The sequence below is a fragment of the Anomaloglossus baeobatrachus genome, chromosome 9 (genome assembly GCF_048569485.1).
Source record: "Anomaloglossus baeobatrachus isolate aAnoBae1 chromosome 9, aAnoBae1.hap1, whole genome shotgun sequence".
Classification (NCBI taxonomy): domain Eukaryota; kingdom Metazoa; phylum Chordata; class Amphibia; order Anura; family Aromobatidae; genus Anomaloglossus; species Anomaloglossus baeobatrachus.
The window spans coordinates 161,333,574-161,354,379 of NC_134361.1; the positions used below are offsets into that span (position 1 = coordinate 161,333,574).

The window sequence follows — 20,806 nt, forward strand, 5'->3', positions numbered from 1 at the left end:
CAGTGGCAAACGGGGTAATAAATCGGGTTGATACTAGCTGTAAAGTCACCTGAGATCAAGCCCAGCAGTTTGTGATGTCATGGCGTCTATTAGATACCCAACATCATAAACTGTCAGTACTAACAAAAACAAAAAATCGACAAAAGAAATTTATTTGAAAAAACAGTCCCCAAAACATTTCCTCTTTCACCAATTTATTGTAAGAAAAAAAATAAAGGGGTCCCACGACGACTCTGGACCGTCTAGAATATGGGGGGGAGACACTCAGGGAACGTATCCCCCATTTTCTAGGAGTGCGGACCCTTCATGTGAGGAGTGTGGGTGCAATGAATCTGCACTCACTCTCCCCGGGTCCACAGCAGCAGAGTCCATGTCGTAATGGTTGCTACCAAAGCTGCAATGCCCTGCTCATGAGGTAAGGGCATGCCTAATCAGGAGAACTACTGTAGAGGAAGCTCTGCTCACTGGTATATAGGTGCTCAGAGGTAATAATAGATAAAATTAGTGAGTAACCTCGGCACTCTATATCTCCCAGACTAAGTCAGTAAGTCACAATGGATAGTAATGCAAAATCACTCTTTATTGGTCCGTATTAAGAAAATTTTTTTTTCATAAGCATATATGTTTTTGTCCAAAACAAGTTACAAATGACGTTTCGGCCTGAGCCTTCGTCAGATTGGACTTATCTGCATGTAATCATGAAAAATGACAATAATCAGTATCACATAAGAGTGAGAGAACAATAACATAAACTCGAACAATGTAGAGGTACAATTGGGATGCAGCAAAAAAATTGCAACACAGCAAGAAATGAAACACATGATACAAATGTCATAATACAGTACAAGGACAATATAGTAATGACAAATATGGGGTCAGAGTAGACTTAGACAGCTCTGGTACGAAAGAGATGTCAATCATAAAGTAACATGTGCAGTAGGTGTAGAGCTACACTATGCATGGCAGAGCTAATGGGTAGACCGACCATAGAAAAAGTAGAGAAAAAGTGGAGAAAAAGTGGAGAATAAGTGGAACATAAGAGGAGAAAAAGTGGAGAAAAAGTGGAGAAAAAAGTGGAGAAAAAGTGGAGAAAAAGTGGAGAAAAAGTGGAGAAAAAGTGGAGATTAAGAGGAGAAAAAGTGGAGAAAAAAGTGGAGAAAAAAGTGGAGAAAAAGTGGAGCATAAGAGGAGAAAAAGTGGAGAAAAAGTGGAGAAAAAAGTGGAGAAAAAGTGGAGCATAAGAGGAGAAAAAGTGGAGATTAAGAGGAGAAAAAGTGGAGAAAAAGTGGAGAAAAAGTGGAGAAAAAGTGGAGCATAAGAGGAGAAAAAGTGGAGAAAAAAGTGAAGAAAAAGTGGAGAAAAAGTGGAGCATAAGAGGAGAAAAAGTGGAGAAAAAGTGGAGAAAAAGTGGAGAAAAAGTGGAGCATAAGAGGAGAAAAAGTGGAGAAAAAGTGGAGAAAAAGTGGAGAATAAGTGGAACATAAGAGGAGAAAAAGTGGAGAAAAAGTGGAGAAAAAGTGGAGAATAAGTGGAACATAAGAGGAGAAAAAGTGGAGAAAAAGTGGAGAAAAAAGTGGAGAAAAAGTGGAGAAAAAGTGGAGAAAAAGTGGAGAAAAAGTGGAGATTAAGAGGAGAAAAAGTGGAGAAAAAAGTGGAGAAAAAAGTGGAGAAAAAGTGGAGCATAAGAGGAGAAAAAGTGGAGAAAAAGTGGACAAAAAAGTGGAGAAAAAGTGGAGAAAAAGTGGAGAAAAAGTGGAGATTAAGAGGAGAAAAAGTGGAGAAAAAAGTGGAGAAAAAAGTGGAGAAAAAGTGGAGCATAAGAGGAGAAAAAGTGGAGAAAAAGTGGAGAAAAAAGTGGAGAAAAAGTGGAGCATAGGAGGAGAAAAAGTGGAGAAAAAGTGGAGAAAAAAGTGGAGAAAAAGTGGAGCATAAGAGGAGAAAAAGTGGAGATTAAGAGGAGAAAAAGTGGAGAAAAAGTGGAGAAAAAGTGGAGAAAAAGTGGAGCATAAGAGGAGAAAAAGTGGAGAAAAAAGTGAAGAAAAAGTGGAGAAAAAGTGGAGCATAAGAGGAGAAAAAGTGGAGAAAAAGTGGAGAAAAAGTGGAGAAAAAGTGGAGAAAAAGTGGAGCATAAGAGGAGAAAAAGTGGAGAAAAAAGTGGAGAGAACGTGGAGAAAAAGTGGAGAAAAAGTGGAGCATAAGAGGAGAAAAAGTGGAGAAAAAGTGGAGAAAAAGTGGAGAAAAAGTGGAGCATAAGAGGAGAAAAAGTGGAGAAAAAAGTGGAGAAAACGTGGAGAAAAAGTGGAGAAAAAGTGGAGAAAAAGTGGAGCATAAGAGGAGAAAAAGTGGAGAAAAAGTGGAGAAAAAGTGGAGCATAAGAGGAGAAAAAGTGGAGAAAAAAGTGGAGAAAAAGTGGAGAAAAAGTGGAGAAAAAGTGGAGCATAAGTGGAGAAAAAGTGGAGAAAAAGTGGAGAAAAAGTGGAGAAAAAGTGGAGCATAAGAGGAGAAAAAGTGGAGAAAAAAGTGGAGAGAACGTGGAGAAAAAGTGGAGAAAAAGTGGAGCATAAGAGGAGAAAAAGTGGAGAAAAAAGTGGAGAAAAAGTGGAGAAAAAGTGGAGAAAAAGTGGAGCATAAGAGGAGAAAAAGTGGAGATTAAGAGGAGAAAAAGTGGAGAAAAAGTGGAGAAAAAGTGGAGAAAAAGTGGAGAAAAAGTGGAGAAAAAGTGGAGAAAAAAATGGAGAAAAAGTGGAGAAAAAGTGGAGAGAAAGTGGAGAAAAAAATGGAGAAAAAGTGGAACACCCTTTGGTACCTTTCATGTGGCACTAAGGGGTGCTTAGCTTTGTATTTAGCCAAAAAAATGAAAAAAAAATGACATAGGGTTCCCCCTAGTTTTGTAGCCAGCTAGGGTAAAGCAGACGGCTGCAGCCTGCAGACCACAGCTGGCAACCTCACCTTGGCTGGTAATCCAAAACTGAGGGCACCCCACGCTGTTATTTTAAATTAAATAAATAATTAAAAAAAAAAACACGTAGGGGTCCCCCAAAATTGGATCACCAGCCAAGGTAAAGCAGACAGCTGGGGCCTGATATTCTCAGACTAGGGAGGTCCATGGTTATTGGAATCTCCCCAGCCTAAAAATAGCAGGCCACAGCCGCCCCAGAAGTGGCGCATCCATTAGATGCGCCAATCCTGGTGCTTCGCCCCAGCTCATCCCGCGCCCTGGTGCGGTGGCAAACGGGGTAATATTTGGGGTTAATACCAGATGTGTAATGTCACCTGGCATCAAGCCCTGGGGTTGGTGAGGTCAGGCGTCTATCAGATACCCGACATCACCAACCCAGTCAGTAATAAAAAAAAATAGACGACAAACACATTTTTATTTGAAAAAACACTCCCCAAAACATTCCCTCTTTAACCAATTTATTAGATTGAAAAACAAATCCAGGTCTGGTGTAATCCAAGGGGTTGCCATGACGATCCACACTGTCCCAGTCAATGAAGAGCAGGATGTTCCCCATTGACTGGGAGAGCAGTGCAGTGACCTGAGCTAACATCAATGGGTCAGCCCAGGTCACTGCAGGGGGGTGACAAGTGCTGCTGTCAGCGAGGTACATTACCTGCGCTGATCTCCAGCACACTGACAGCCCCTGTCACTGAGGTCAATGACCGGCGCCTTCACAGCAAGTATCGCGAGAGGTCCGTGACGTCACCGCTAGTCAGTCTCGGGTCGGAAGCGATAGGTGATGTGACAAGCGGCGGCCATGGAGGACAGTGACAGCGCTGAGGTCGGGATGGCGGGACTTCATCACCGCAGGTAAGCCGAGCGAGCGAGCGAGCGAGCGAGCGAGCGGGCGGGCGGGGGGGGATGGGGGGGATGGGGGGGGGATGGGGGGGGGGATGTGTGTGTGTGTGTGTGTTTGTGTATGTATGTGTACATGCCGCGGGCAGGAGGGGGCGGAGCGAGCTGAGCGGGAAAGTGTGGGCTTCCTGCACGTAACTAAGATAAACATCGGGTTACTAACCAAAGCGCTTTGCTTGGATACCCGATGTTTATCTTGGTTACCAGCTTGTGGCAGGCTGCCAGCGATGGCTCCTGCACACTGTAGCTGTAAAAAGCCCTGCTTTTTGCTGCTAGAACCGTTCTCGAACGTATCTAGAACTATCGAGCTTTTGCAAAAAGCTCGAGTTCTAGTTCGATCTAGAACATGCCCCAAAATCACTCGAGCCGCGAACTGGAGAACCACGAACCACGAACCGCGCTCAACTCTAATCAGCATACACAACACTTATATCAGCCTTAGTGAGATATCAGGAACAAAACACGTGTATCTGTCTTAGAGAAGATATCAATGACACTACACCTTTATCAGCCTCAGTGAGATTTCAGCAACACAACACCTATATCAGATTCAGCGAGATATCAGCAACACAACATGTATATCAGCGTCAGCAAGATATCACCAACACTACACTTATATCAGCCTTAGCAAGATATTTGCAACACCGACACAAGAGACATATCAGACATATCAGCCTCAGCTGTCAAAGTTCCTTCTTTCTCTGGAATTCATCTATTAGGTCTCTACAAATTCGAGTGCCTGTTATGTCTCAGATCTAATATCAGCACTTGAAAATCCTCCTTAAAAATAGAAAAAAAAATATCAATCCATGAAAATAAATTTATGATAAAGAGGCGACTTGAACTGTAAAATATATTAAAATACATATAAAGCACAAAAATCCCCAAAAATATATATTCCATGGAATCTATAAATAAGATTATAAATATCCAAGGTGTTAGACTAATCATATTGCACATACAAGTGCAACTCAATAAATTAGAATATCATCAAACAGTTAATTTATTTCAGTAATTCAATACAAAAAGGGAAACACAAATATTATATAGAGTCATTACACACAGAGCGACTATTTCAAGTGTTTATTTCTATTAATGTTGATGATTATTGCTTACAGCCAATGAAAACCCAAAAGTCATTATCTCAGAAAATTAGAATAATTTACACAAAACACTTGCAAAGGCTTCCTAAGCGGTTAAAAAAATGCACAGATTTTAAAAAAGATAAAAGCGGTGTACACACCAATGCTGCTCAGTCTTCACCGCAGTGTCTTTATTAAAATTGTGCCGTAGATCACGGTACGTGCATGGGTGGATTCCGGTGCCATTTTAATGAAGACATCATTACTGCGGCAATGCACATGCACCACTAAGAGCAGCAATGGCGGCGTGGCTTGATATTTCAATAAAGAAAAAGGGGTAAGCCATAGAGGACGCCAGGTCCACAAAGCCACCGTCAATCTTAAAGTCAAAAGTTCAAAACATTGTTACTCTTTTGCTTGTCAAGCTTTCATTTTATTAAATTCTCTGACTTTCATACCCATTTAGTCGGCTTTAGAGGTTTGAGCCTACTGACAGATTCCCATTAAAGGCAACCAACCACCACGATTTTGCTATATAAAGCAAAGGCAGATTTGAATAAAATGAAAGCTTGATATCATGACAAGCAAAAGAGTAATAATGTTTTGAACTTTTGACTTGCAGGCTCCATATTTCAGCATTCACTACAGCTTTGAGTGTGCCGCCCCCGTGCCAGCAGCCGGCGCTGCTCGGATCCGGACCCGCTGCGTGGCTCGAGGGATCCTCCGGACCTGGGGGTCACACGGACACGTCGAATGAAAAGGGGAACGTAGCTGTACGGCCTTGACCGCATTCGGTTTGTGACGCCACCCATGGTGTATGGTGAAGTGGGACACAACCGCTGCTGTGATAGGATACCCGGGGGAGATGTAATGGCAGCCGGATGTTAACCCCTCCGTGGGTAGGGATGGTTGCCCCGAGGCCCAGTGTCTCTGTGCAGGGTATGGTGGTGGCAGGGCTTGCGCGCCCGGATGTAGCAGGGGATGTCTGATTACTCACAAGTAAATGAATCACACAAGTCTTTTGGTAAACCAAGGTGCTGGTGGCAGGTGGTACTCTGGTCCCCCACCCGGGCTGGTGGTCGCCGTCTCTTCCTCTGCACTGGTTCTGGTTGTGTGTTAGGACTTCCCGGTATGAAAAACGGGAGTCCGCTCCCGGCTTGCTGTGTGCCTGAGGAGCCGTGCCCACTGACGCTGACCTGTGGGATCTATGTGCCCTGGCGGTTGCCCTATCGCTATCTGTGGGTGGTTGTCTGCTTTTGGGACTTTGGTTGGGACAGGACCTGGAGTCCTGCCCTCAATTGGTTGATTAGCTAGGCCGTTGGTTCCGGTCCTGGCTTGAGGATCCGAGTACCCCTTCTGTGCACAGTTTCCAGTCAGGTCTCCGGTGTCGGTACCAGCTGTCTAGACCCCTAGGTGGGCGTTTCCTAACCGCCTTGTCCCGCCCACTGGTGTGCTCTTACGGGAGGCACTTTTCTTAAACGTTACACATGCAAAACCGGGACGGGACGGATCGGGTCCTTCTCACCTCACCCCCACCCAAAACAACCTGCCCCCTGGTGCCACCGCTAAGCAATGGTGCGCACCCCTTGACCAAGTCCAGGACAGGTCCGGGTGTTGCCCTTACGGGCTGGGTAAAAAGTTCTTTACCCGGCAGTCTTTTTCAAGGGCCCCACATCCATCGGACCCCTGACTCGGAGGGTAGGCACTGGTTTTGGTGGTAACTGGGCCTCAGCCGACTCTACCACAGGCTCTTCCTCTAACCAGCCTCTCCAGAGACTGCAGCAGGGTGAGAAGGTTGGTCAGGGACTATTTACAACGCCCAATAGTTTTTGGGTTGGCCTGCCAGTTCACGGCCATGGTCCTTTTTAAAACTTTTAAACAGGAACTTGAAAAGGGGTTAACAGTCCCAATGGGGACTCACATTTGGGGTAACCGGGATTTCGCTACCTAACTTTCATCCTCTGTGCTGGAGAGTGGCGGAGAGGGACAGAGGTAGAATTTTTCTCCATCGCTGACCGATCTCTTGACATCCAGATCGAACCACCCCCTCTCTCCGCAATGCCGGGTATACGAGACCAATTCTCCGGGCTCCAGATCTCGGTCTGAATGGCCAACAGGTAGATGAGGGGCCACATCCCTCCGGGACACAAAGATCTCGGCCTCCAGGCCCGGCTCGTAGATGATGCGCCAGCCTCTCTGGGCATTGAAGTGCCAGACCTGGCCTTGGTATGTTGGGCCCCGCACCCGGAAGGTGGCACTCCAGAGATGATCCTTTTCAGTATATGTCCGGGACAGTACCTCCACCTTTCTCTTTTCCCGGGCCCCTATTTCTTTGCTCAGCTAGCGCCGCTGCCGTTCCCAATATGGAGTACTTGCTGCATGCTCTGCTTCCACCTGCGCGGGGGATGGGCCCAACCGGACTCCCTCCGTGCCAGCTACGACCGGCACCACTGACAATGGAGGGCTCCGCTGTGTCATGGCCCGCTCTTCTGCCCCACAGGTGCATCCCCGCTGCGTCTCAGCCGAGGCCGGGGACTTGGGAGCGGTCCGCGTCTCTGGCGGCGCTGACTTCCGGTCGGGGGCTGCCTCCGCTGCGGCCGAGTGGACTGCCGGGGCTGCCGTCGTTGCGGGTGCTGCCTTCTCCGGGACCGGGGGTTATGTCATCAGGGTCACGGCCAGGCTCAGGGCCGGACGGAGTGTCTTCCGGCCTTTAGTCTGGCATGGAGCTGGTACGGGTGCCGGAGTGGTAATGTGCTCGCGGCCTGAGGGTCCCGCTGGGGGGCCTCACGGGCAGATGGAACGGGTGCCGTTGCCGTGGCTTGTGGTAGCGGACCGAGTGGGGTGTTGGCCGCAGGTGCGGGCAGTGAGGGAGGCGGCGTGGGGGATGGGGGCAGACCGGGCCCCTCAGCCTTGTGGGCCGGTCCCGGTGGGACATAGGGGCGTGGGTCGCTTACCCACTCCTTCGAGGTCACCTCCACTTCACGGGCTCGAACGGCTGCAGCCAGCTTCGCCATCTCGGCTGTCCATCGCTTCACAAAGAAGCTGGCCTGAGCCTGGATCCTGCGGCACATGCGCTCGGTCTGGGCTTCCACCCAAGCCGCTGTTCCAGGCACGGGTTCCTCTACTGCTGGTTTGCCAGACTGGTCGGCCATGTTTCGTTATCAGTGTCCAGGAACAAAGGGGTCGCAGAATCCTGGCGTCTCTGCCCTTTATCTGCTCGAGTCACATGCTGCAGACTCTTCACCCGCCCCCCCTTGGTCTTTTGCAAGCACTCCCTCGTGCGGCAGGTCAGTTTTGTTTTCGGCCTCAGGGTGTTGTTTCCTTCCGGCCATGTTCCCAGGGGGCGGGGCTTCAGCTTCGCGCCCTTTCTCGGGGGAGAAGACGTTGGGCTGTAGTTTTTCACGCCTAAAAATGGCGGCAAAAATGGCGACTTCTGAAAATTTTTCAACGGATCACCGCTGACTGTCCAATTCAAGGCGCACTTCCACCAGGTTGGTGGATGGGTTTGAATTCTGTTCATGACACCAAGTTTCGGGGTGTGCCGCCCCCGTGCCAGCAGCCGGCGCTGCTCAGATCTGGACCCGCTGCGTGGCTTGAGGGATCCTCCGGACCCGGGGGTCACGCGGACACGCCGAATGAAAAGGGGGATGTAGTTGTATGGCCTTGACCATATTCGGTTCATGACGCCACCTACGGTGTGTGGTGAAGTGGGACACCACCGCTGCTGTGATGGGATACCCGGGGGAGATGTAATGGCAGCTGGATGTTAACCCCTCTGTGGGTAGGGATGGTTGCCCTGGGGCCCAGTGTCTCTGTGCAGGGTATGGCGGTTGCAGGGGCTTGCGCACCTGGACATAGCAGGGGATGTCTGGTTACTCACAAGTAAATGAATCACACAAGTCTTTTGGTAAACCAAGGTGCTGGTGGTCGGCCGCCGTGGCCGGTTGTACTCTGGTCCCCCACCCGGGCTGGTGGTCGCCGTCTCTTCCTCTGCACTAGTTGTGGTTGTGTGTTTGGAGTCCGCTCCCAGCTTGCTGTGTGCTTGAGGAGCTGTGCTCGCTGACGCTGACCCGTGGGATCTATGGGTCCTGGCGGTTGCCCTATCCTTATCTGTGGGTGGTTGTCTGCTTTTGGGACTTTGGTTGGGACAGGACCTGTAGTCCTGCCCTCAATCGGTTGATTAGCTAGGCCGTTGGTTCCGGTCCTTGCTTCAGGGTCCGAGTACCCCCTCTGTGCTCGGTTTCCAGTCGGGTCTCCGGTGTCGGTACCGGCAAACTCCAACCCTGCTCCGGTCCTCCTCGGATCTGCTGAGCCGTCTTCCCATCTCCTGCTGATGGAGACCACTGTCTGCCACCTAGCCAAGGTACCAGGGCTCCGACCCTGGCACCGTTCAACTTGAACTTCTCCTCCGCTGGAGCTACACCTAGCTCCAGCCCACACTCCTCTCAACTTGAACTACTGACTAGCTCTCTCTGTTTTCCCGCCCCGGGCTGTCTAGACCCCTAGGTGGGCGTTTCCTAACCGCCTTGTCCCGCCCACTGGTGTGCCTGTCTTGCCCTGAGGGGGTGACTAGGGTTTAAGGTCGGCTGTGTGTGACCTAGGTGAGGGAAGGTGTTATGCGGGGGCCTAATTAATGTGTGACCACCTGGTTTTGCCAGGGTGTCACATGAGCATGAGACTACCTTCATTTTATAGACAATCATCTTGGATATCTCATACATAAATTTGACTTGCAGCTATTTAGCATATGATCAGTTATGCAGATTCTTGTCATGTCACTGTATTGATACTGTTTTGTTCCTGGTGTTGGAAAAAAACATCTTTTTTCCTGTATACTACAAATTACAACCTGTTCTCACATAACTTAATATATAAACATTGAAGGTTTTATTTTATTGCTTGTGTGAATTAGATGGGTTGTTACCAATATCTGATGAGAAATTCATGTCAATAGTAGAGATGAATGATCCTGGAAGGATCGCCGATCCCGCCTAAGATTGTGATTGAATCGATGATCTAGCCATATCCATTCAATTCAATGGGAGGCAAAAGTGATGTGCTGTAAAATTGTGTAAGGGGGCTGTAAAAGAAAGAAAATATAAAAAAGGGTTAAAACAGTACATACTTACCAAGTCCCCACGACTGCAGCACTAATTCCGGGTCCAACAATTATCACTGCTTCTCTGATTGGATGCCATTTTACCACACCCCCACTCACTGAGACAGCGTCTATGAATGGTTGGAATCACGCATGCTGTCTGTGTCTATACTGGTGATAAATAAATAAAACAATTGGGGGTAGGGTAAGTACTTTTGTTAACTATGAAAAGCTGCAATAACCTTGGCTAAGAAATTGCTGAGCTTAGTCTACCCCGAACGAACCCCGTGTGTCTCCCTTTCTCTACCTTCTTCTCCTTCCACCTTTCAATAATGGCAAACACTGAAGGTTTCTTTGTATAAAATTGGCTGCAGCAGTCTATATTAAATAACATTAACATAATGCTAGAACATAAGGAAAGTGTCTACGGAAGCTCAAATAATACAATTTGGTGCCATCGGCTGCTCCTCTCTGCCTCCAACTTCATCGCACCAATTCGGGACCCTCTTACTGAATGGTGCCATCTCATAAATTGTCCCCCTGACACCTCAGCTCAGTGGGGACCCACCGCCCTAAGTATTTCCTTACCACTTATGAAAGAGGAGGGGGGAGTAGGAGATTGACCCCACCAAGATGGGTCCCTCTACTCCCCTTTTTCATACCACGGATTGGCTTTCCAAAGACCCATTGCCACTCACTGCCATGATATGAGGGTTAGTTCAACTCAGCCCACAATAAAGAAACCACAACTCTAACCCTTATTTAACATATTGTAACCACCTTAAGGTGTAGGTGGGGTGCCAATCCACTAATGGACTGACCCTACCACGCCTCACCTCCCATATATTCCCAGATCTCCCTACAAATTAGGAAAGATTGGCTAAAGAAGGAAGTCCCTTGGTCACATTCCCCAATTTTGTGTGGGACCCAGCCCCCCAACCTCCAAAATGTAATCTTAGGTTAACCTTCCAGCATCCCATACGAACAACCATGATAACCAGGGCCTGGCAGGCATCCGAGTGCTGTAGCCTTCTCTTTTAGGTCTTTAGAACTGCAGTACAGGCCCTACTTTATTGATTGCTATGACAATCATACAGTGCCTTGCGTAAGTATTCAGCTCCCTGAATTTTTCAACCTTTTCCCACATTTCAGGCTTCAAACATAAAGATACAAATTTTAATGTTATGGTGAAGAATCAACAAGTGTGACACGATTGTGAAGTTGAATGAAATTTATTGCTTATTTTAAACTTTTTTAAAAAATAAATAACTATAAAGTGGGGCGTGCAATATTACGCGTCCCCTTTACTTTCAGTGCAACAAGTTCATTGAGGATCTCTGAATGATCCAATGTTGTCCTAAATTACTAATGATGATAAATATAAGCCACCTGTGTCTAATCAAGTCTCCGTATAAATGCACCTGCTCTGTGATCGTCTCAGTATTCTGTTTAAAGCACAGATAGCATCAAGAAGACCAAGGAACACAACAGGCAGGTCTGTGATACTGTTGTGGAGAAGTTTAAAGCTCGATTTTGTTACAAAAAGATTTCCAAAACTTTAAACAACCCAAGGAGCACTGTGCAAGCAATCATATTGAAATGGAAGGAGTATCATACCTCTGCAAATCTACCAAGACCTGGCCGTTCCTCAAAAATTTTATGTCAAACAAGGAGAAGACTGATAAGAGATGCAGCCAAGAGGCCCATGATCACTCTGGATGAACTGCAGAGATCTACAGCTGAGGTGGGAGAGTCTGTCCATAGGACAACAATCAGTCGTACGCTGCACAAATCTGGCCTTTATGGAAGAGTGGCAAGGACAAAGCCATTTCTCAAAGATATCCATACAAAGTGTTGTTTAAAGTTTGCCACAAGCCACCTGGGAGACACACCAAACATGTGGAAGAAGGTGCTCTGGTCAAATTAAACCAAAATTTAACTATTTGGGCACAATGCCAAACAATATGTTTGGTGTAAAAGCAGCACATCTCATCGCCCTGAACACACCATCCCAACTGTCAAACATGGTGGTGGCAGCATCATGGTTTGGGCCTGTTTTTCTTCAGCAGGGACAGGGAAGATGGTTAAAATTGATGGGAAGGTGCATGGAGCCAAACACAGGACCCTTCTTGAAGAAAACCTGTTGGAGTCTGCAAAAGACCTGAGACTGGGACAGAGATTTCTCTTCCAACAAGACAATGATCCCAAACATAAAAGAATATCTACAATGGAATGGTTCACAAATAAATGTATCCAGGTGTTAGAATGGGCAAGTCAAAGTCCAGACCTGAATCCAATTGAGAATCTATGGAAAGAGCTGAAAACTGCTGTTCACAAATGCTCTCCATCCAACCTCACTCAGCTCGAGCTATTTGCAAAGGAAGAATGTGCAAGAATTTCAGTCTCTCGATGTGCAAAACCGATAGAGACATACCCCAAGTGACTTACAGCTGTAATCACAGCAAAAGGTGGAGCTACAAAGTATTAACTTAAAGGGGATGAATAATATTGCACGCCCCACTTTTCAGTTATTTATTTTTTAAAAAAGCTTAAAATAAGAAATAAATTTCGTTCAACTTCACAATTGTGTCCCACTTGTTGATTCTTCACCATAACATTAAAATTCTTATCTTTATGTTTGAAGCCTGAAATGTAGAAAAAGGTTGAAAAAGTCAAAGGGGACGAATACTTTCGCAAGGCACTGTAACAGGTAAGAAAAGACAAATGTCTTCAAAGTGATCTCCATACTGTCATATACATATTCATTGTAATAATAAAACAAAATAATTGAATATATAACTATATGCCATGTAATGTTAAGGGTGCTTTACATGCTGCGACATCGCTCACGATATATCGTCGGGGTCACGTCGTCAGTGACGCACATTCGGCGCCGTTAGCGACATCACAGCGTGTGACACCAATGAGCGACGATCAACGAGCGCAAAAACGTAAAAAATCGTTGCTCGTTGACACGTCGTTCATTTCCTTAATATCGTTCCTGCTGCAGGTACGATGTTGTTCGTCATTCCTGCAGCAGCACATATCACTATGTGTAACACCGCAGGAACAACGAACATCTCCTTACCTGCGTCCACTGGCAATGAGGAAGGAAGGAGGTGGGCGGCATGTTCCGGCCGCTCATCTCCGCCCCTCCTCTGCTATTGGAAGGCTGCCGTATGACGTATCTGTGACGCTGCACGAACCGCCCCCTTAGAAAGGAGGTGGATCGCCGGCCAGAGCGACGTCGCAGGGAAGGTAAGTCTGTGTGACGGGTGTTAGCGATGTTGTGCACCACGGGCAGCGATTTGCCCGTGTCGCACAACCGACAAGGGCGGGTACGCTCGCTAGAGATATTGGTACCGATATCGCAGCTTGTAAAGTACCCTATAGTATTTAATAGAGGATTTTGGCAGCTGTTACAGTCTTAGGTCTATGTGGATTGGTCCCTAACACCTATGGTCACTGCACTGATTTATTTCACTGGACCATGAGTGTACAATAGAGATGGGCAGACCCTAGCTTTGACTGGCCCACAGGAGTACAGCAGAATCCTCTGGTAGGCCCCTTTGCAGTAAAATGTCTCTTATCCCCTACTACTCATGATCAGTAGTTGGTACAATACACTTGTTTCACTGTGTGCAGATAAAGGAATGATCTCATCATTCATTTTACAAACTACCTAGTATATTATTATATAGAAGCATAGGTAAATTTGTGAATGTAATATTTGCATGTACTTAAGTAGTGGGCCTCAGAGTCACCATTACTGGTGGGTCCCTGATGCCCAAGTCTGACACTCAGTGGACTCATGGAAGTTCGGGTTCACCAGATTCAGCTGGACTTTAGATAAACTTGGGGTTGGGACCCGGACTTGACCTGAACCCCATTGGAAGTCACTGATTGGGCAGTTCAGCTCTCCGCCCACAATCAGTCAGCTATATACAGAACATTTCCGGGGGGATGAACAACACACCAATGCTTGGTCAAGTGGTCAGCATACGTAAAGCACACAAACTCTAAACTCAAAGACAGATTTTTTTTGGCAACGTCTGTGTACAGTACGAACCCTGAACCTTACTTTTTGGGTTCGCTCATCTCTACTGCACAGTTGTTTTTATTGCCAGTGATACCCTGACATTACATCTGGAGTCAGATGCTACCACTCCATCACATCTATCACATATTTTTCACCTATTCCCATCTAGATTGCTATTCTGCAGTTCACATGCAAACTTCAACAGCTTTTTCTCCACGATTTTCTGCATTTTACGAAACTTATTTGAGTTGACAATAGACTTCATCTAAAATGGCTGCTACTCAAAAAAATGGCTGCCTACAACAAACATGGACAGCAGAGATCCACCTCAACGAGAGTTAATGTTTATATGAGCATAACAATTTCTAATACCATATATAAACATAAAAAAAATCTGAGAAAGGGTGGAAAGAAAGTATGACCAAACTACAAAAGGGTTTTGTTAACTTAGGGAAACAAATAAGAATGAAGACTGGGTATCCAATACATAGACCAAAAAATCTCAGACAATAAGTAGAACTTTAGAAGAATTCTGTAGGTACGAGTATAGCCATAAATGTGTATATAATTACTGCTTAAATGTAAATTTAATTATGTGAATTAGACTTTAAAGGTTACCTATTTTTTCTAGTACAGTGGGGGAAAAAAGTATTTAGTCAGCCACCAATTGTACAAGTTCTCCCACTTAAAAAGATGAGAGAGGCCTGTAATTGACATCATAGGTAGACCAAAACTGTGAGAGACAAAATGAGAAAACAAATCCAGAAAAGCACCTTGTCTGATTTGGCAAATTGTTTTTTTTTTTTCAAAAATACGGTGGAAAATAAGTATTTGGTCAATAAGAAAAGTTCATCTCAATATTTTGTTATATATCCTTTGTTGGCAAGGACAGAGGTCAAACGTTTTCTGTAAGTCTTCACAAGGTTGGTACACACTGTTGGTGGTATGTTGGCACATTCCTCCATGAAGAAGAAACAAATTCAGCTTCCGGAATATAATAAAATATTGTGCAAACTTTATTTTGAAAGTCGTAAAAAAATTAATTACAATGGACAGGGTAGGGAGCCAATGTGCGGCAACGTGTTTCAAATGCTACCTGCGTTATTTGGCTTGACAAAGAACGCAGGTAGCGTTCGAAATGCGTTGCAGCACATGGGCTCCCTACCCTGTCCATTGTAATGATTTTTTTTACGACTTTCAAAATAAAATTTGCACAAGATTTTATCATATTCAGGAAGCTGGATTTTTTCTTCTTAATTCGCATTCCTGCACCTTCAGAGTGTTATCCGTGCAAGCGGGACCCCATCACAGCTGAGCTGGATCAATTCTCTCCTCTTCTGACACATTCCTCCATGCAGATCTCCTCTAGAGCAGTGATGATTTTGGGCCTGTTGCTGGGCAACACAGAATTTCAACTCCCTCCAAAGGTTTTCAATGGAGTTGAGATCTGGAGACTGGCTAGGGCACTCCAGGACCGTCATATGCTTTTTACGAAGCCACTCATTTGTTGCCCTGGCGGTATGCTTGGGATCATTATCATGCTGAAAGACCCAGCCACGTTTCATCTTCAATGCCCTTGGTGATGGAGGGAGGTTTGCACTCAAAATCTCACTATACATGGCCCCATTCATTCTTTTATGTACATGGATCAGTCCTCCTGGTCTTTTTGCAGAGAAACAGTCCCAAAGCATGATGTTGTCACCCCCATGCTTCACAGTAAGTATGGTGTTCTTTGGATGCAACTCAGCAATCTGTCTCCTCCAATCACGACAAGTTGTGTTTCTAAAAAACAGTTTTACTTTGGTTTCATCAGACCATATGACATTCTCCCAATACTCTTTTGGATAATCCAAATTCTCTCTAGAGAACTTCAGACGGGCCCGAACATGTACTGGCTTAAGCAGGGTAGCGTTCGAAATGCGTTGCGGCACATGGGCTCCCTACCCTGTCCATTGTAATTAATTTTTTACGACTTTCAAAATAAAATTTGCACAAGATTTTATCATATTCAGGAAGCTGGATTTTTTCTTCTTAATTCGCATTCCTGCACCTTCAGAGTGTTATCCTTGCAAGCGGGACCCCATCACAGCTGAGCTGGATTAATTCTCTCCTCTTCTGACACATTCCTCCATGCAGATCTCCTCTAGAGCAGTGATGATTTTGGGCCTGTTGCTGGGCAACACAGACTTTCAACTCCCTCCAAAGGTTTTCAATGGAGTTGAGATCTGGAGACTGGCTAGGGCACTCCAGGACCTTCATATGCTTTTTATGAAGCCACTCATTTGTTGCCCTGGCGGTATGCTTGGGATCATTATCATGCTGAAAGACCCAGACACGTTTCATCTTCAATGCCCTTGGTGATGGAGGGAGGTTTGCACTCAAAATCTCACTATACATGGCCCCATTCATTCTTTTATGTACATGGATCAGTCCTCCTGGTCTTTTTGCAGAGAAACAGTCCCAAAGCATGATGTTGTCACCCCCATGCTTCACAGTAAGTATGGTGTTCTTTGGATGCAACTCAGCATTATGTCTCCTCCAATCACGACAAGTTGTGTTTCTACCAAACAGTTCTACTTTGGTTTCATCAGACCATATGACATTCTCCCAATACTCTTTTGGATAATCCAAATTCTCTCTAGAGAACTTCAGACGGGCCCGAACATGTACTGGCTTAAGCAGGGTAACATGTCTGGCACTGCAGGATCTGAATCCCTTGCGGCGTAGTGTATTACTGATGGTACTCTTTGTCACGGTTGTCCCAGCTCCATTAAGGTCATTCACTAGGTTCCCCTATGTGGTTCTGGGATTTTTGCTCATCGTTCTTGTGATCCTTTTTACCCCACAGGGTAAGATCTTGTGTGGAGCCACAGATCAAGGGAGATTATCAGTGATCTTGTATGTCTTCCATTTTCTTATTATTACTACCACAGTTGATTTCATCACACCAAGCTGCTTGCCTATTGCAGATTCAGTCTTTCTAGCCTGGTGCAGGGCTACAATTTTGTTTCTTTTGTCCTTCAACAGCACTTTGGCCTTCACCATAGTGGAGTTTGGAGTGTGACTGTTTGAAGTTGTGGACAGATATCTTTTATACTGATAACAAGTTCAAACAGGTACCATTACTACCGGTAATGAGTGGAGGACAGAGGAGCCTCTTAAAGAAGAAGTTGCAGGTCTGTGAGAGCCAAAAATCTTGCTTGGTTTTAGATGACTAAATACTCATTTTCCACCATAATTTGCAAAAATATCTTGCCAAATCAGACAAGGTGATTTTCTAGATTTGTTTTCTCATTTTGTCTCTCATAGTTGTGGTCTACCTATGATATCAATTACAGGCCTCTCTCATCTTTTTAAGTGTGAGAACTTGCACAATTAGAGGTTGACTAAATACTTTTTTCACTACTGTAACTTTTCAGTATAAGCTGTCATATTTGTAAAATGTGGAATTTCACTAATATTAATTTTCACAAAATTTCCCTTTTGTAAGAGCTATCTCTTAAATTGAAATTGACTCTGAGCTAGTGGGGTGATGATGACTAACTGCTGTATTTTCTCCTATAAAGACCTCACAGAGATAGATTCCTGATCTCCATTACTTAGCACACATGCAGAAGCAGCAGCAGCATGCAGGCGATAATACAGCATTACTGAGCAGTGTAGATGTAAATCCAGGTTTAAGATGAGATAAAAGACTTGTTAGAAAGCTCAGTGCAATCTTTCTGTCTCCTCTACCTGTTTTTTTCACTATGCAACTCTGACCTCCCTCCCCCTCACCCACCATAAAGTATAAAAGGAAGTATAACCAGACACCTCACTGCACTGGCAGTCCCTTTTGTCTTCAGCAAGACCAAGTTGAGCTTTCTGGATGATAAGTTCAGGACGCAGGGCCAGAAGTGGAGAAAGATGCAGATTTGTCTGATAAGATATATCACAAAGTTTCTTATATTTACTGTACTATTGATTTATTGATTTTCTGTCTAAAATTCCCATTTTCTTACCATGTTTTTGATATTTCTTTAGAGTCGTAATGATGTGATTAGAGAACGTCTAGGAGCTGAACTGAAGCCTGAAATGCTCCTGGTACTGAGTGCGTTACACATCTACATTAGTGTGAGCTCTTCCCGTCCAGGTCATAAGATTTCACTCCGTGGAGTTGAGTAAGAACAATTGTTGTTTTTGTTATAGTTGTTATATTATCCATTTTTCAATACACAATAAAACAATATTATGCATAGTACAGGGTCTGACAGGGTTTGAAATACGGATTCATTTTTAGGGTTTTTTTTAGTTACAAACAATTTTACTGCAAGATTTATTCCTTGTCTTCTAGTGTGTCAAAAACGCTGAAAACCAGTTGTCACTAAATTCCACATAATGCTTGTGAATATTTGATTATTCAATGATATATATGTAAATGTGTATGTGACTAAAGGGCCATTTACATGCTGCGACATCGCTAACGATATATCTTCAGGGTCACGGTGTTTGTGACGCACATCCGACGTAGTTAGCAACATCGCAGTGTGTAACACCTATGTGCGTCGTTCATTTACCAAAAATCGTTGTCTGGTCAGTAGGTAGGTTGTTTGTCGTTCCTGCCGCAGCACAAATCGCTCTTTGTGACACCGCAGGAACAAGGAACAACCTCGTACCTGCGGCCGCCCGCAATGAGGAAGGAAGCAGGTGGGCAGGATGTTCATTCCGCTCATCTACGCCCCTCCGCTTCTATTGGACGGCTGCTGTGTGACGTCGCTGTGACGCCGCACAAACCGCCCCCTTAGAAAGGAGGCGGTTCGCTGGCCACAGCAACGTCGCTGGGAAGGTAAGTCCACGTGACGGGTGTAAGCGATGTTGTGCGCGACGGGCAGCGATTTGCCCGAGACGCACAACAGACAGGGGCGGGTACGCTCGCTAGTGATCTCGCTAGTGAGATCGCAGCGTGTAAAGCACCCTTAACACATAGTAAGATGACATCCTATATCTATGAGTAAGACTCGCTAACGATATATCTTCAGGGTCACGGTGTTTGTGACGCACATCTGACGTAGTTAGCAACATCGCAGTGTGTAACACCTATGTGCGTCGTTCATTTACCAAAAATCGTTGTCTGGTCAGTAGGTAGGTTGTTTGTCGTTCCTGCCGCAGCACAAATCGCTCTTTGTGACACCGCAGGAACAAGGAACAACCTCGTACCTGCGGCCGCCCGCAATGAGGAAGGAAGCAGGTGGGCAGGATGTTCATTCCGCTCATCTACGCCCCTCCGCTTCTATTGGACGGCTGCTGTGTGACGTCGCTGTGACGCCGCACAAACCGCCCCCTTAGAAAGGAGGCGGTTCGCTGGCCACAGCAACGTCGCTGGGAAGGTAAGTCCACGTGACGGGTGTAAGCGATGTTGTGCGCCACGGGCAGCGATTTGCCCGAGACGCACAACAGACAGGGGCGGGTACGCTCGCTAGTGATCTCGCTAATGAGATCGCAGCGTGTAAAGCACCCTTAACACATAGTAAGATGACATCCTATATCTATGAGTAAGACTCGCTTTACACATCAGTGTTTCCAGTATGTGTGGCATCCATTTTAACATGTACTGGAGAGATGTTCCCATCCATCCATGTGTCCATGTGAATCACACATGTGTTTGTGCGAGCCACATAGAGACACATCTGGTTCTTACCAATCAAAAAGGTCAATAGAAGAGAGAAATAAAAACAAGAGATTGAACCACGTTCACTAATTAATTCGAAGGCAAAGTTTTCAGGTCCAACGTAGTCCAGTGGTTCTTCTCACGTCGTTCTTCGATTACATAGATCAAAAGCTACAGAACCTCAGAACAAGGCTCCACAGACTTTGAGCAGCAGCCACTCCCAGTTCACGTTGCATTCCGAGAGACCCGGTGACTGTGATGATCGGTGACGTGAGGAACACCACTGCTCATTACTCTGATAGTGGCTACTGTAACAACCACAGATCACAGTTCCCCGGTATCAGAGTGATGAATGGTGACGTTCCTGATATCAGCGCTCATCACAGTCACTGGGTCTTCGTAATCAAGGAACGTCATGGGAACTGCTGGACTACATTGGATCTGAGAAATTTGCTTCTTAATAAATCGAGGGTCATTGTTTTGTTTGTTTTTCTCTTTCTACGTCTTTCAGGTTTCCATTTATGGACCCCAGGTGGTTTTTGTCATGTAATTATTTTTTGGGGCTAACTAGCTGTATCTAGCTGGCTATCAATTAGCTATCATCTATCTATCTATCTATCTATCATGTATCTAATATATTACATCCTATACATCCTATACATAATGCGTACACATGGATGGTCACATGGATGGACAAAATGAAACGTGCCACTTTTTTTTGTGCACACGTCTAAAGAGGGCCTAACAGACATTAATTTATAACCAAAAAAATAATCAAAGCTGGCAATGTTGGCTGTCTAAAAATAATCTAGATACGTGGCTGAGAAAAAATAAAATAACAGGTGTTGATGTAACATCTCTATGAAATGTCACATGCTTAACTCTAAAAGAAGTGCAGAACACCTGGAAAAGAAATTTAAAAAGTCAGCAATGCCAGATGGCATATATCCATATGTTCTGTAGAAAATATAGGGCATTTATCAATAAAATATGCTGTCTTAGTTAAAAGCAATGTATTATAATGAATATACCAGCAAAAATTACATCAGTCTCATATTTTAATAACAGGACTCAAATTTTAAAG

At 45.2% G+C, this 20,806-nt stretch overlaps 1 protein-coding gene across 1 annotated transcript in view; it reads left to right on the forward strand.

Annotated features, from left to right (window-relative positions):
- The window catches only part of FRMPD3 (FERM and PDZ domain containing 3), a 492,671-nt gene that overhangs the window by 358,147 nt on the left and 113,718 nt on the right, over positions 1-20,806 (forward strand). The window contains exon 11 of the mRNA XM_075324032.1: positions 18,099-18,235. Coding sequence (XP_075180147.1) covers positions 18,099-18,235 — 137 coding nt within the window. The remainder of the gene's footprint in view (positions 1-18,098; positions 18,236-20,806) is intronic.